This window comes from Poromitra crassiceps (genome assembly GCF_964638095.1).
Source record: "Poromitra crassiceps genome assembly, chromosome: 12".
Lineage (NCBI taxonomy): Eukaryota > Metazoa > Chordata > Actinopteri > Beryciformes > Melamphaidae > Poromitra > Poromitra crassiceps.
In genome coordinates this window covers 14,634,918-14,652,271 of record NC_139632.1, presented here as the reverse complement: position 1 = coordinate 14,652,271, position 17,354 = coordinate 14,634,918, and the positions used below count along the sequence as shown (strand labels likewise).

The 17,354-nt window shown below is 43.2% G+C and overlaps 1 protein-coding gene across 2 annotated transcripts in view; it reads left to right on the top strand.

Annotated features, from left to right (window-relative positions):
• Nucleotides 1-16,497, top strand: part of ttc39a (tetratricopeptide repeat domain 39A) — a 40,504-nt gene extending 24,007 nt beyond the window's left edge. For both annotated transcript variants that reach the window (XM_083648267.1, XM_083648268.1), the window contains 16 exons: nucleotides 584-715; nucleotides 2,814-2,857; nucleotides 3,350-3,417; nucleotides 3,605-3,669; nucleotides 3,959-4,058; nucleotides 4,448-4,513; nucleotides 6,439-6,547; nucleotides 7,125-7,192; nucleotides 7,295-7,354; nucleotides 8,647-8,808; nucleotides 9,243-9,334; nucleotides 9,695-9,815; nucleotides 10,122-10,233; nucleotides 11,333-11,447; nucleotides 12,295-12,411; nucleotides 13,003-16,497. In XM_083648267.1, the coding sequence (XP_083504393.1) occupies nucleotides 584-715; nucleotides 2,814-2,857; nucleotides 3,350-3,417; nucleotides 3,605-3,669; nucleotides 3,959-4,058; nucleotides 4,448-4,513; nucleotides 6,439-6,547; nucleotides 7,125-7,192; nucleotides 7,295-7,354; nucleotides 8,647-8,808; nucleotides 9,243-9,334; nucleotides 9,695-9,815; nucleotides 10,122-10,233; nucleotides 11,333-11,447; nucleotides 12,295-12,411; nucleotides 13,003-13,117 (1,546 nt within the window). In that variant the 3' untranslated portion in view covers nucleotides 13,118-16,497. The remainder of the gene's footprint in view (nucleotides 1-583; nucleotides 716-2,813; nucleotides 2,858-3,349; nucleotides 3,418-3,604; nucleotides 3,670-3,958; nucleotides 4,059-4,447; nucleotides 4,514-6,438; nucleotides 6,548-7,124; nucleotides 7,193-7,294; nucleotides 7,355-8,646; nucleotides 8,809-9,242; nucleotides 9,335-9,694; nucleotides 9,816-10,121; nucleotides 10,234-11,332; nucleotides 11,448-12,294; nucleotides 12,412-13,002) is intronic.
• The last annotated feature ends 857 nt before the right edge of the window (nucleotides 16,498-17,354 follow it).

Here is a 17,354-nt window from a genome sequence, read left to right as displayed (position 1 = left end):
CTCCTCTCTGCCTGTACGTCTGCTTTACCAATGTGACGAAAAAAACTTGTCCTCCTCCCTCCGTCACTTCAGAACGTTCAGAACCAGGAAGAGCAACTTTTGGTATTTTTTCTTGAGTCACAGGGTGTGATGATGTGACGGCCCAACAACCACAGTTATAAATAGATATGAACTGTTTTGTGTGTGTGTGTGTGTGTGTGTGTGTGTGTGTGTGTGTGTGTGTGTGTGTGTGTGTGGAGTGTGTCCTCCCAGTATCCAATCACAATGCCTCCCTCACATCAGCAGAAGTTGTCGAGTATCCGGCCACAGCTGCTGTATTCTTCTGCTCCTCTTCGGTCCTCTCTCATTTTGTTCTGTCTGACTAAGCATCCACTTGTGAAGGGCTGCCTTCAATTCAATCTTACTTGAGTGAAATAATATGACATTTTTTTCCCCCTCCTGCTCTGTCATTTCTGTCACCACACCAAAGACAGAGCAATGTCTCGCAGATCTTTCAATATCTCTCTCGCTGCCTCTTCAAAGCTGGCTTCAAAGCCAAAGACAGTGCAACTGAAATCAAACACTGGATGCTGTCTGTTTGCAGAACCAAAGACAGCATGTACCATGCTCTGACCTACGCCACCATCCTGGAGATGCAGGCCATGATGACCTTTGACCCGGAACACATCCTGGCAGCAGGAAACACCATGAAGGAGGCCCAGGCCGTCTGTCAGCGGTGAGACTTTCACACATCACGGAGGAACACTGCACCAGCGGCCGGCCAGATGCTGGTCGACAGTGCCTGTTAAGTTTGTGTTGAAATCAAACAGCTGTTAAAATAAAAAAAGTGAAATGTTGGTATTTACCAGCCACTTAAAGAAAAAAGTTTGTTTACACTAGGAGGTTCAAATCCCAAAATCTAGTTAGCTGGTAAAATACTGAAAGTGAAATTTTGGGACTTACCCACCGTGGGCTCTACGAGGCAACAGCGTGACATCACAACCGCCCAGAAATGCGGAACCCCACAGCAGTTAATTAGTATGAGTTGTGCCAAACAAACGTTAATATCTCAAAAACGATACATCACATCGCTTCTATTTTGACATTCTGAGTGAGAGTAGAAGGAGCTCAAGAGTCTGATGTATAATAGTCGTGTTAAAGTTGTGTGAGCTGTCGCAGTTTTTAAAATGAAGTGAATTTGGTAAACAGCTGGAGTGAGACACGCAAGGCTGGCTCGATAGGGTCCCATTATAAAGTTACCCGTTTCCACCCAGTGAACGCGGTTTCTTTACCAAAATGCTGATCGGCTGATCCCTCGTATAGACAACAACAACAAAAAGTTCTGCCATCTACAACATATTTTCAACTATTGCTCCTAAAATGAGGCAGGGACTCGTGGATTTTGGGGTTACGTTTTGGCAAGCACAGCCTCCTTTACCCTGTCCTTATCTGATAGTTAGCCCCTCACCAGACACACAGCCAATGGTACTGTATCTGTTTATCTCTGGATCCCATTAGTAACATTGCACCAAAAAGCAGATGTAGCCCGTGTAGTGTGGTTCCCCCGCAGCTGGGGATCGAACTCGGAACCTCCGGCATGGAAGGCGGACGCTCTAGCGAGGAGGCTAAAACCCACAGGCTCTAGCGTCTGTCGCCTCGTGGAGTGAGGCTTACTCAGTCACTGCACAGCACGACCCGCTGGCAGCTGTAACTCAGAGAACATGCTGGCATCAGGCCAACTCATCGGCCAGAGGAATGTCACACTTTGTCCTGGAGCCACTGTGTGAGAATGCCATGTATACCGCTCCTCTCCTCCTAATGGACTAACATTAGACTCCATCAACTCATCCGCAATGCACACACACACAGACACACACGCCACACACACACACAGACAGACAGACACACACACAGACACACACGCCACACACACACACACACACACACGCACACACGTTATTGTGCTATTCCGACCAGTCGCCCTGACACCGCCCTGACGTCACAGATGCAGTTTTCCATTTCAAGGTTATGATGTGAGAAAAGTAACTCCTCACTCAGCACCTTGGGGTAACTTCACCCTGCAGCGACTCAGCATCCTGCCTTTACTGGAATGAGGCTGGGCCACTGATTTGCATAGAAAAGAGATAACTAAGCAAATGCAAGACAGTGCTGTGCAACGCTGTTGAAAAACAAGCCTGGGTGTCTGGGCAGTGTAGCGGTAGGTTCCCTGCCCACCAACATGAGGGTTGCAGGTTCGCGCCCCCGTGTTACCTCCAGCTTGGTCAGGCATCCATGCAGGCACCATTGGCTGTGTCTGCGGGTGGCAAGCCGAATTAGGGGTATGTGTGGTATGGATTAGGGCTTCAGAATGATACTCACTGTTCACAAACGTGAATAACTTTTATGCCTTTTGAACCCAAATTCATGTTCCCATAAACTTTTGTTAACCACAGACCTTATTTTATGCATTTAAGCGAAACCCCCATGTTAAATCCCATAGACTTTTCCTCCCACGAACCCGGAAGTATACTTCCCGACTCATTCCTGCGGCTCTCTATACCGACATGCTACGTCCTGCCGGTGAAGCTCCCCGCTGTCAGGTGAAAAGAAGCGGCTGGCAACTGCTTCGGAGGAAGCATGCTGCTAGTCTACGGCTCTCCTCAGATCGGCAGAGGGCGGAGCAGCGACCGGGGCAGCAGGGAGAAATTGGCCAAGTACAATTGGGGAGGAAATCACAAAAAAGAAGAAAAAAAAAAGAAGAAAAACAACCCTGAACATTTTCCATGTAACAAATTCACTGATAAACTGATGATGATTTTTGTGCTCTCACCCAGACACCGCAAGAAGTCCAGCTTCTCCAGCAAAAACTTCACTGAAGGTCAGTTGGGCCGTCCGGCGGCAGGATGAGTAAATATTTCATACGCCATGATCCACTCTGTGTGTCACTATGATTCATAATCACTGCATACCGTGCTAACAGATACGCAGCAGTTTTAACTTGTGCTTTGGGTGTGCGGGTACTTGTTTGTTTGTTTGTGCGTGCGTGACTAGTAATGGCCAGCAATTTGAACTTAATGCTTTGTGTATGCGTGTGCATGTGTGTGTGTATGTGTGTGTGTGTGTGTGTGTGTGTGTGTGTGTGTGTGTGTGTGTGCGTGTGTGTGGGTGTGTGTGCGTGTGTGTGTGTGACGTGTGTGTGTGTGTGTGACGTGTGTGTGTGTGTGTGTGTGTGTGTGTGTGTGTGTGTGTGTGTGTGTGTGTGACGTGTGTGTGTGGGGGCTGTTATGCCGCAGCCCCCAAGCTCTGCTGAGCTAGCTGCTTTCAGACTGTCTGACTGAAGATAACTGTGATGTCATCTCTTTCACCTCAGAGGAACTCCATGCAGAGGTTTGCTACGCCGAGTGTCTCCTGCAGAGGGCAGCGCTCACCTTCCTTCAGGTCTGAAAACACTCCCACAGCCTGACTGATCAGAGGTCTGCTATCAGCTATCACTTTTGAGTTTTGTTTTAAACCTTTCTTTCTTTCTTTTCTTTCTTTCTTTCTTTCTTTCTTTCTTTCTTTCTTTCTTTCTTTCTTTCTTTCTTTCTTTCTTTCTTTCTTTACTCTCACTGTCTTCTCTCTCTAGGATGAAAACATGATCAGTTTCATCAAAGGGGGCATTAAAGTGAGGAATTCCTACCAGACATACAAGTAAGAACCCAAACTCCAGAATACCCTCTTCTCCTCCACCAGCCCCCTCACTTTGAGGCTCTCTCTCTCTCCCTCTCTCTCTCTCTCTCTGTGTCTGTCTCTCGTTCTCTCTCTCTCTCTCACTCTCTCGCTCTCTCTCTCTCTCTCTCTGTCTCTCTCTCTGTCTGTCTGTCTGTCTCTCTCTCTTTCTCTCTCTCTCTCTGTCTCTCTCTTCCTCTTCACCTCGCTGAACACTGTGTTGGTGGGGTTTTTCTCCTCATCATGTGTTCCCTCTTCCTACACCTTGCAGAGAGCTTCACACAGTCCTCCATTCCACTGGCTACACTCATGGCGACAACCACGGCCATTTTGAGGGAGGCGTCAAGCTGGGAGTGGGCGCCTTCAATCTGGTAAGGAGAAGGAAGGCCTTACCAGAATCAAACCTGGCTCAAAGAATACCGTAGTTGCAAATAATCTGTAAGTATTTGTAGTATCCTGCTTGCTTACATGGTTTAGCATGATGGTTTACCACATCAGCACAATTTAGTGTCAGATAAGTACGGTTGAATTAGGTTGAAATAAACCATAAAAAAACATTTGCATTTTTTGTATTTTTTTTGTATGGTTATTTATGCTGGAGAGCCATTACATTACTTGTAGTCCAGACCTAATATACCTGATAATAGGCTTAATTATCCCCTTGGAAACCATCCATGCGATAATGATGACCATAAAGGCACCCAATTGTTTCTAGCCATTCAGCTCCTGTTTCTCTCCTCTGCTTCTCATCTTCCTGCAGATGATTTCCATGTTGCCCACACGGACACTCAGGCTGCTGGAGTGGGTGGGCTTCTCTGGTAATAAGGTGAGCTTCTCCTGATGACTGAGAGCTCAGAATGGGCTGAGGCAAAGGGGGAACTGCCCGCAGCATCTGGAGGTGTACTGGCTCAAGGTGTGGAGGTTCTAGTTCAGGGGTGTCAAACTCATTTTAGTCCACGGGCCACATGCGACCCAATTTGGTCTCAAGTGGGCCAGACAAAGAAAATCAATGCATAATAGCCTATAAATAAACAACACCTGTACATTTTCAAAGATAAATGACTGTGAAGAATTACAGGTGCATTTTAAGAACACGTTTTCACAGCTCTCAGCTACCATAGGCCGATCAAGCAAATTATGAAATCTACTGTCTGTAAGTTTGCATTACAATTGACAGGCAACTGTGCAATTTTCTATATTCAAGGGTACTGAAAATAGTTATTAGTGTTAATAGTGTTTGTCTGAGGAAGGGCTTTGCCCGAAACGTCACTTTTTTGTGGTCAAATAAATATTTGGGAGCAGCTGCCAGTGTGCGGACTCTATTGTTATTACTGAAAATAGTTAACCATTTAGTGAATACAGAAAAGATGATTAGGCTAATTACTAATTATGCTTGACTCTCAATGCTACATTAAAGATTTTTTGTTTTGTTTGGAATGCCTCCATTTTTCTCCCCAATTGTACTTGGCCAATTTTTCCCTCTGCTGCCCCGGTCGCTGCTCCACCCTCTGCCGATCTGGGGAGAGCCGTAGACTAGCACCATGCTTCCTCCGACACATGTGCAGCTGCCAGCCACTTCTTTTCACCTGACAGGGGGAGTTTCACCGGCAGGACGTAGCACGTGGGAGGATCATGCTATTCCCACAAGTTCCTCCCGCCTGTTCCCCCCGAACAGGCTCCCCAACCAAGAACCCAATTTATTATAGAGATGCTATAAACACACGAGAGGTGTCTGCAAAGGCTTCATTCATGTTTTTGGAAATTAACATCATTCATAGGCTAGACTTACTACACAAAATGACATAAGAGGCAGTTACACAAAATACATTATGAATTCAACTTGAATATCATGTTTTATATTCTCTATAACACTTTGGTGTCCTACCTGTTGCTGACTGCTCTGTGCTGACACTGTAACAGGAGGCGATTATCTTCAATAATCTGTTGAAAACATCTCAGATTAGCTTTGCTAGATAACTTGCCAAGAAAGACACATATACCTGCACAGATGTTAGCTAGTTAGATAAATGGAGGTCACATAAGTTTTTGCCTTCCACCTCTGGTGGAGAGACGTGGTCTTCTGAGAAACACACATGTGGTTAACCGTAACCCTGTTTACCATTTCTTTCTCCACAAATGCAACGCTAGCTGTCGTTTCATGGTTCAAACAATTATGCAAATAAAATGGTAAAAAGTTTGCACACTGCAAAGGGCTCCAGTTAGGTTTTTGATTGCAACACCGTGTAGTAGCGTTTCACCCGGGGCAGCACCCTGCCCTTCTTCAGGAGGAAGAAGGGCAGGGTGCGGCCCCAAACGTTACGTAACTGAAGCCCTTTGCAGTGTGCGAACTTTTTACCATTTTATTTGCATTCATCACTGTAAGTTCTGCACTTGCCCTACTAGGCTGGGATGTGTGTGTCTCCCTTCCACCTTTGGATCAAACAATTATGCTGCTGCAATTATGCAGGACCGCATCACATCGTATATCACTTGGGCTAGAAAGGGGGTGTTAGCAATCCAAATGCAAGCATGTAAATGCAAACAGAACACATATTTTACTTAGTCTTGAATTAAATATTAGATTGAAAAATCAAGAGAAGATTAACTATTTGATTTTCACTAAATTGTGACTTTTAAAAGTGTGTGTGTGTGTGTGTGTGTGTGTGTGTGTGTGTGTGTGTGTGTGTGTGTGTGTGTGTGTGTGTGTGTGTGTGTGTGTGTGTGTGTGTGTGTGTGTGTGTGTGTGTGCAGGAGTTCGGCCTGCAGCAGCTCCAGGAAGGCTGTGCAGAAAACACATTCAGGTCCTTCTTGTGTAACATGTTGCTGCTCTGCTATCATACCTTCATGAGCTTCATTCTGGGTGAGGAGGGACACACACACACACACACACGCACGCACGCACACACACACACACACACACACACACACACACACACACACACACACACACACACACAATTGCAACCAACAACAAAAACACACAGATTAGGGATAAACAATTATATCGGTACGTCATCCGTATCGGACGATTAATATGAAATATCGGCATGTGACATTTCTGACGATATGACAGGTCAATATCATCCAAGCCTGTTTAAGTTGAATGAATCTTAAAGTTTTGTTTGAAAGAAAATGTTACATAAATAAAAGAAAAAATGCATGTTTTCTTATTTTGCCCAGTGAATGTGTGTGTACATTTGCATCTGCCAGTGGGCCATCAGGATAAGCCTAGGCGTAGTAATGTGTTAATTCCACTACAGGAGAGACTTGAGATGGTCTCTGACATTAGGAGGGGAAATAATAACGTGCGCAAATATCAGCATCGGCAATCAATCGGCCAAAAGAGTTGGAAAATATCGGCATAAAAATCCCTATAGGACAGATATACAGTATATAGAGAGATCATAGCTATTTTTGTTGTTGTATTTGTCATGCAGGAACTGGAGAGGGGGACGTAGTGGATGCAGAGAAACTGCTGCAGCCGTATCTGAAAAAGTATCCTAAGGTTTGGCAACATTCAGCTCAGTGCCTTGTGAAAGTGAAGCAGGTGATGTGCTGTGTCGTGTCTCTAAACACACTGTGTGGCCTGCGTCTCTCTCTCCTCCAGGGCTCCATCTTCTTGTTCTTCGCTGGTCGAATAGAGGAGATCAAAGGCAACCTGGATGGTGTGAGTGTCAGTCGTTTCTCATACGCAGGTTTTGACTCAAGACTTTGGTCGCTCTTGATAGTGATTCTCAGCATTTTCACACCTAACACACAAGCACTTCCTGAATGCTATAAGTGTTTGTGTCACTGCATTTCACTCAGTCATTCCAAACTTTCACAATCTGTTCAATGTACAGGAACACTGTCACTTCCACAGTGGCGCTACTTGGATGCTTTATATTATAAAGCCCTGTCCTTTGTTTCTTTTTTGTTGTGGTGGAATGAATGATTTTCACATTTTTTTTTAAGTTTATAAAAAAAGGGGATAAAAGTATTTCGCATCGCTGAAAGAACCTAAAATATCTGACTGACTGAAAAAAGAATATGTCTTAATTTTTGTCAAGCTCCAAAGAAATACCAGACAAAGTCACATCATGTGTCTCAGTAAAAAGTGCAAATTATTATTTGGATGATATTGAATCAGTTGAATGAGCAGGGTAGTTCTGATCACTTAAAAATAAATAAATAGCACTCCAAGTACGTATACCAATTTATTTTATTCTTAAAACACAGCAGTAGCAACAGACATTTAGTCAGTATTTTAGATAGTTCAGATTTTTTGATGTGGGGTTGTATGAGGTACTTGCATACAGTCAGTGTACTACATGCAGTAGAATGCAGGCGGCGCGGTCCCAGTTTGGAGTTTGGCCCCCTTCACACTCAGCAGACACCTCTACCTGCCTGACGCAGCCGGTATCCATTTCTCCAAACTGGGACCGCGCCGGCTGCATTCCAGTGCATGTGGTACACTGACTGTATGCAAGTACCTCATACAACCCCACATCAAAAAATCCGAACTATCCCTTTAAGAATAAATGAAAACATATTGTAGACTTGGAGTGCCTGGCCATTTCTTTGATGTGAACATTTTTGAGTCGTGCGCTCTATTTAAAGATTTCTAATGATTACCGCACAAGTCAAGAACCAAATGAAGACAACCGTAACAAAACTCTGCACTGCTTTTCATGGCACTAAATCAAAGTCAGTGGTGTTGTATGGAATTGCATGGTATCATATCATATCAAATCAAATCGCTCACATTTATCTCCAGATTCAATCTTATTGAATTATATTATACTAGGCATCTCAGCTCGATTCCTAGGCTCGCCCGCCCTGCAGCTGGCCGAGCTGGCCCTGCAGCTTGCATAGATAGATAGATAGATAGATAGATAGATAGATAGATAGATAAATATATATTATATTGTGCTCTAAGGAGAGACTCTCATCCCTATCACCTGTCCATGTCTCTGTCAGGCTATCAACCGCTTTGAGGAGTGTTGTGAGGCCCAGCAGCAGTGGAAGCAGTTCCATCACATGTGTTACTGGGAGCTGATGTGGTGCTTCACATACAAGAGGCACTGGAAGATGGCTTACTTTTACGCTGACCTGCTCAGCAAGGAGAACTCCTGGTCCAAGGTGAGCCGCTACACAGACTCTGTGTGACTCGTGGCAGAGACGATCACACAATTTTGAATTCATTTAATTGTATTTTAAAAGGTTTGCTAATGCCAAGGGTTGTAGAACTGTCTCAATCCATAGTTTGGAGAAATTCAATTTAAATTCTAACATCAAAAATGTTCACCTGACAGTCGATGCACAGGATGAAATCTTTTAAATTGTAGTGATGGTGGGAAAAAATAAACTGCACTACAGTATATTTTCAATTTTTAAATAGGTATTAGTCAACAGGCAGTAGTGGGCGGGGCTAAGACAAGTCTGACTGAGACGAGTTTTGAGACCAGACTGAAGACTGAAACTGTACTCGAGTGCGGCAGCAGGCAGCCCTGCTTCTGGCTCTCTAAACTCCACACAGCTGTAACAGTAGTAACAGCTTTGTCCTCCTCCCTCAGGCTACATATGCATATATGAAAGCAGCCTACCTCAGCATGCTGACTAAGGATGACTGCCTAACGTTCGGGGAGACTGAGCTCACTCTGTTCAGGTACAACGTGAAACTGGAACAGCTTAGAAAACGACACAAACGAACCACAGTGAAACAGAGATGATTCACTGCCACTGTGATATCTAACACCACATCATCTGCCAAATATTACTGGAGACTTGCTAACAACAGTACCAAGAATGTAACGGTTGTAATACCTCACCATGGCATTTTGTTTTGGGTAGAAACCACTGCAACTGTACCTATTGATATGGTACCAAAGCAAAGTTCCACTCTAATAATCTCTCTCTCTCTCTCTCTCTCTCTCTCTCTCTGGTAGATATTTACATACTGTTTGTCACACATTTTTCTCCATATTATTAACATGCATGTGTATGAATTGCATCATATTTCTTCCAGGCAGGTTCCAGGACTGAAGCAGAAAATAGCAGGCAAGTCTTTGCCAACAGAGAAGTTTGCCATCAGGAAAGCCCGTCGCTACCTAGCAGAAAACCCCATTGCCCTTCCCGCTCCTCCTCTGGTCAGTACTGGTACTGCCGTGTCACATGACTGTATTTTCACTCTTCTCTGTTACTGCGGTTGTCATTTTATCTGAAAAACCTGGTTCAAAAGCATCAATGAAAGGATGTAGTTGAAGTCAGTACCTTGATGTGAGTTGAGGATTCTCATTGGGATTGTACAGTATTTCTCCGGTCCCAAAAAATAGCTAATTATTGGTCTTGTGTGTGTGTGTGTGTGTGTGTGTGTGTGTGTGTGTGTGTGTGTGTGTGTGTGTGTGTGTGTGTGTGTGTGTGTGTGTGTGCGTGTGCACTTGCATGTTGTCTAGGAGATGATGTACATCTGGAACGGCTATACAGTCATCGGCAAACACAAAGACCTGACTGAGGGAATGCTGAAAACACTGGACGAAGCACAGGCTAATCTTGACAGCAGCCCAAGTAAACAAAAACATTTATCATTTGATCCACTTGAACTGAAACTGTCCTATTTTATTTTGACATTAACTGCTGGAGCTCTGATTTTCCCCTTAAAGCAGCTATGAGGAACTTTTAACTGGTTATGAAACACTCTAAAAGTCAGCAAGGAGATCGGCGATTTCTATACAGTGTTTCGTAACTGGTTGTAATTCTTGTTCCGGCCAGCAACTGAAGCAGTGACGTAACCTAAATTTGTTTCCACTAGATTTAATTATAGAAAATGTACTGTGCACTTATTCCTCAGCATTTCTTATATTGAAGATCACTCTAAACATCTTATTAAGAAAATTAAACTCTATGCAGGAGTCTTTGTACCTACTGTATAGGACTGACCATTTTGGGTAAAATATTTTCAATAAAAATAAAATAAAATAAACAAAAAATCTCCCAGCATGCAAAACCCCCCCACTGCAGGTCCAAAAAGCAAGGTTGAAAAATGAAACCAAACAAACCTGATGGGAAAAAATGGAGGGGGGAGGTGGGGAATCCAAACCAATATATACCATCTCATTATACATACAGTACATGTGACCTTTTCCCTCAATTTATGAGGACATGAGTTGATTTGTTGGATAGTCCACTGCCCGAATGAAGAACACTCACAAGTGTTTCAAAATAAAAGCCAATCTAGGTAATTTCATTCAAATGTTTTATTTAATTATTTTAATTTTCTAGTTTCGTAAGTAAAATGGTGTAGTTTCTCTTAGACCTCCCGGGCCAGGCAGAACCATCATGAGGGCAGGTTCTGGTCCTCGGGCTGTATAATGCCCAGGTCTGACCTATGTGCTACTGCTTAGCTACTTAGCTTCATGGCCCTTACTCTCGTTCGCCCAAGACTAGATCCTTGTTTGTGCTCTATTAAAATCTCATTTGTACATCGCTTTGGATAAAAACATCTACCAAATGGGAAATTGTAATTGTAATCACATTCTATGTCAGCACATCCAAGCCACTGCTATTATCTGTAGATACGACTGTTTATGAGGTTATTTGTTAGCTTTGTGGTAGTCGGTATGAACTGGCTTCTGCAGTCCTGACTGTCCTGTTGTGTGTCTGTCAGGAAATGAGTTCTCCATAGACGACCAGTGTCTGGTGAGTCTGCTGAGGGGCCTGTGTCTCAAACACCTGGGGCACCAGGAGGAGGCTGAACACTACTTCACCCTCGTCCTCTGCAAGTAAGCCACTGCCAAAACACACACACACACACACACACACACACACACACACACACACACACACACACACACACACACACACACACACACACTGACACACACACACACACACACACACACACACACACACACACACACACACACACACACACACACACACACACACACACACACACAATGGTACTAGACTCTAGTAGTGTCTAGACTCTAGAGAGTGTCCTACTGATAAAATTACCAGTGTAAAAAATATATTAAGTAAAAGTAAAAAGCAGCTAATTTAAAATGTACTCAGAGTTACAAGGTTACCGAGTTACGTTTTAGAAAAGAGAACATTGTTAATTTTAAAAGGACAAGAAGACAGAGTTTAAACTAGATTATTTTAAATGGAAAATGTGGAAATTACACACTTAAGTGCACAAAGTAAATCCAGATGACTCTTCTCTTCTTTGTTGACTGACTGTTCACTATGAATGCCAATGGTCCAATTTCTGATACTTATGAACAGACACAAAATGTATATGTAATGGATGTGTAAATGTAGCGAAGTACAATGCTTCAGTAAAAATGTACTTGGGTAAAAGTAAAATGACTGACTTGAAATTACACAAAAAAGAAATCCACTCAACAGTGATGTGAGTAAATTATTTACTTCCACCCTTGCAGGCACATATTATGTAGATGACTAAAAACAAAAAAACATACACACGTCTTTCAGTGTGTCAGCAGCAGTTGGCCTGGTCAAACTCCTTGCTGAATAAAAGTGATTTTCTTTCTTAAATGCACACTGTGACAGCAGAAGGGAATCTCCGTTCATATTGACTTTTTGTTGTTGTTGCATTATCTACAGTGAGACCCAGATTAAGTATGACCACTACCTGGTTCCTAATGCCCTGCTGGAGCACGGGCTGCTGTGTCTGGAGCAAGGCAGAAACGGCGAGGCGATCAAACTCCTAGAGACAGCAAAGTACGTGCTCCGACATATTCACATCATCTCTGCTCATGCAGAAGCATGTTCTTAAAACAAGGATTTCAGATGGGGTCTACTCTCTCACTGCAGTTTGGAGATATTGTATAGCTACCTACAAGGCATCATCTTTGACATTTGTTTATATATATACTATGTGTGTATATATATATATATATATATATATATATATATATATATATATATATATATATATATATATATATATATATATACACATATATATATATATATATATATATATATATATATATATATATATATATATATATATATATATATATATATATATATACACTGTATATATACTGTGTGTGTGTATATACTGTATATATATACAGTATATCCCATTCTAGCCTTGACATCATTGTTAATGAGGGCCACAGTGTGAATGTAAAATGCAGTGGGGTCAGCTCTAGAATGAAAGACCGGGTTAACATTGACTTGTTCATGAAACATGTCTTGAGATTCATTGGTTTATTACAGAGTCCTTTAATTAAAAATAAGTTTTGATTTTTTTCATCATAAAACCTGTATTGTAATCTCATGCTCCTGCTGCTTCCCTTTCAGGCAAAATTATAAAAATTACTCCATGGAATCACGGACACACTTCCGTATCCAGGCTGCGTTACACAAGGCCAAGGACACCGGCGAGAACGGTATCCACTCGCCCACCAGCCCTTAACGGCCAGAGGAGGGCACACCAGACCAGAGACAGCTTCCTGTTCCTGCAGTCCCACAATGCACCACTCAGCCCAGCTCAGCCCAGCCCAGCGCAGGGCAGCGGGGACGGACCTGAGTACTAAACAAACCCCACTACCAAATTACTGACACTAACTCCAGCCGACCAGCAGCGCCATCAAGCCAATGCCCCCTCCTTTAATCTCCCAACTCATCAAAACAGTAGCGTTCGGGCAGGAACCCTTGTCGTTATTTTCCGAAGAGAAAGGCTGCCCCCCGTCGTTATGAATCAACGGTGCGGGCAAGGGGGCGGGCACAGTGACGCTAGTCACATGACCTTGATTTCTTTGAAACCAGGGGTAGAATTCTGAGAGACGAGGCAGAGGCGGTCCCTCATGTGAAATGAAGGCTTATAGAGAAGCACCAACGAAGCATACCAGCGGGCCCGCTTCGTGGGCCACTGGCGATTTTAACCGCCAAGCAGACGCCAGCGTTGGAAAGGCCACCCTCCAGGAGGGCGGCCACTGAGGCCGGGCCGCTTGTTCATCATTACACAGACCATAACCATAACCCATATCCTTCCAGTACCTAACCCTAACCAACCACCAGGGGGACCATTGCCTAACCCCAAGCACAAGAGATGCAACGCATGAAGAACTAACGACAAGGGTTCCTGACCAAACATTACTGTTTGAGTTGGGAGTGAGAATGTGTTGATTAAGTGACTCCATTTGAAGTCAGATGACACAAAATAGCATGAAGTTACATGTTGACATATCACGACACCACATACAGTTGATGTCATATGATACAATACAATATAACACAACCCAGAGCATAATATGATAACTCCTCTGTTTTGTCCCATCTCATTGGTCATATTTTGATTGGCAGGTTTGTTAGTTGTCACCTCTGTTTGGAGTTTTTGATCAAAAGCTATATGGCCAACTAAGTTATACAGTACAAAATCTATTTTCATTTCCCTCTGTGATTCACTTTTTCATTTTTAATCATCTCCCTGTCCCTGAACATACAGAAGACACAAACCTTAGTGATGCGGAATACTTTCTACAGCCTCCCTGTGAAGTCATGTTGAAATCTCCACCACCACTGAATCCTGTTGTATTCACAGTCCCAAGTATGGGCTTCTGCACAGAGCTATGTAAATCAGCCCGCCATGCAAACTCCCCGCAGTCCAGAACATGTCTATATGACTTAGAGTGAGGCTTATTCTTTCTTTATGTTTATACATTTAACTCCAAAATGGCACCTTTTACAAAAAATGGTCCCGTTTTAAGAGGACAGATGAAACGTGTCTTTTAGAAAGGCAGACTCCCTCCTTTTCTCCTCCTAGTGTGTGGGACGGGATCCAACAGTACTTGAGTGTGAACAAACAGACTATTCAGGCAGATGCCTGTCTGCCTGCTGCATCTTTAGTGGGTGAAGGCGCTTTGAACGACCACAGGAGGCGCCTTCCCGCTTCACAAGCATCATCTGCTGCTCCTGTATCGGCCATGCTACACTAGAACCTCCTATAGAAGGACTTGCACATCTTAGTTAGGATCCTGTGTGTCTAATAATAATAATCTGTATATGACAAATGTTTATGCAACCCGTTCTCACTCCGAGGGTGCCGCTTTGTCACACACCGTCCTTGTGCATTGGATGTCAACGCGCACGGCAGTGTCAACTTTGACCGCAAATTTTGATTTAGTTTTAGTCATAGTCTTTTGAATAAAATGCCATTTAGTTTGAGTGATATTTCAATCATCTGAAATGTTTGTTTTAAGCTACAGTAGTTTTAGTTGACTAAATATCATAAGATTTTAGTCGAGTAAACCTACGGTAGATTTAGTCAACTAAAATTTAACAGGCTTAGTTAAAGTGTAAAGTATTATTTATTGTTTCTCTAGAATTTCCAAACTCATTGGATATATCTATTAGTCTGTCATTATGGAATGGTATTAAGGTTTGAACATGCAATACAGACACATATTTAACTGTTTAACTTCCTCTCTTCTGATTGGATCTCTTCCCAATTCGTCCCTACATAACATTTTCATCTAGTTTTATTAGTTGATTGAAATATCAATAGATTTCCTCATAAATTTTGTCATCACAACTTTGTTTTTATTTAGTTAACGTCTAGTTTTCATCAGTGAAAATAGGTCGTTGCTAAACATTTTTCATCATAGTTTTCGTCGACGAAATTAACAATGCACGGTACCCTTGTGCATCACCCTGGGCACCGTCACGAAGCACCTTGATTTCGTGGAAACCAGGAGGAGAATTCTGAGAAACGAGTGTGGGTGGAATGTCCGGCGAAGCCTTCCAGGCATCCATCACAGGCTCCAACCTCCAGCCTTGAAGGCTGCTTCAGGGGCTGCAGGTAACCCATATCCAGACAGGGGCGTTTCTACGGGTGGGCCTGGGTAGGCACAGGCCCACCCACTTCTTGCCCTGGCCCACCCCAAAAAAACGCAGGGCACATCATCTCCAGAGTCTAATGCATGACGACTTCATGACATCTAGGAATTGTGCGCGCTTCCTGCGCAAAATTTCGGCATGCAATTGCCCCACCAATTTTATCCAGGCCCACCCAATTTTATCCAGGCCCACCCATAATTGAATTTCTGTCTACGCCCCTGTATCCAGACCCTAACCCCAACCAAGTGGCTACCAGTGCCTAACCCCAACCCCAAGGCGTCACTGACCTTTGCCTAACCCCAACCCCCTTCACCCCCCTGTGCCTCACCCCAACCATGTGCATACAAACATGATGCACCAGGGTGCCGTGTGCGTTAACATCCGACGCACAAGGTGCGTGGCAAAGTGACAGTGTTTGACGCCCTCGGAGTGAAAACGTGTTGGTTTATTTGTAATAATTTGAAATGGTAAAAGACAACATGAGGTCGCCTCTCTTGGTGTTGTTTGGTAGGTTATTTGTAGTTCTGTGTCCAGTGGCAGAGTATCTTAAAACCTAGCAACTCAGATGGTGTCTCAAGTGTTGGAGTTAGAGCACTGTTGATTTATTCATGATTAGATTAAGGTTTGGGATTAAAGAAATTGACCGGGAGTCAATTTAGACTTGTTTTCTTGTTTTTTAAATGGTGCAGGAAATGTATACTTAATATTGTTTTGTCAACAGTCTGGAAAATTCCAGTGAGAAATTATATTTTCAAGTAATATTCTATTTAGCTTTTTCCTTTTTCTTTGGTTTTACTGATATAAAGAAATTCTAACCACATTTAGTGGCACTGTGATGTTTACGATAAGCATATTCTATGGGGCATGGCTATGACTGAGCAGAATGACATTCCTGTACATATTGAATGTTTCTTTTGTAATTTAAGATGAAATGATCAAATAAGTAACTCAAAGTCATCCCTCTTTGTGTTGTTGTTTTCTTCATTACAGTATCTGCACCACAATTTTGTTCTACAAAAATACATGTTTACAATACAAAGTGGCATTATGTACTGAACAAAGTGACATTGCTTGCAAATCTTTACACTCACTGTTTGCTTCAGTGTGATCTAATCCAGGGATTCCCAAACTTTTCCATGCCAAGGCCCCCCAAATAGCTTTGGCTGCGGCCCCCTTATTGCAAGATGTCTTTAAAAACCTTTCCTTACACATAAAAATATTAACATTCATTTGCTGAAGCCCCCCTGGCCGCCCACAGAAACAAAGAAAGGAAAACAACATGTATGTGCCGGTAGAGGCAGGAAACCTAACATGGCCTTAAAAAGTGTGTGTGTGTGTGTGTGTGTGTGTGTGTGTGTGTGTGTGTGTGTGTGTGTGTGTGTGTGTGTGTGTGTGTGTGTGTGTGTGTGTGCGTGCGTGCGTGCGTGCGTGCGTGCGTGCGTGCGTGTGTGTGTGAGAGAGAGAGAAATGTGTGGGCTATGTGTGACTCATCACCAGAGAGATTTTGATTTTTGTATTTGAAGTAGGAGATATGTGCTTGTTTGGCAATATTCATATGAGTGTTCTACAGCATCTCTGTAGTGACTAGCATATTGAAAATTGGTTATGTAGTGTGACAGTAGGGGGCATCAGAGTAGGGGGGTGGTGAAGGTGATCTGAGTACAAGATGTGACGTCACTTTGAAACCCACTGATAATCCACTCGCTAGTGAATTCATGTACTTTTGTTGACAAGCCAGGGAGCAGGGCATCTTATTTTCATTAGAATAGTCAAAGGAGCCAGACAGAGAAGCAAGAAAACCAAGACAGAACGAG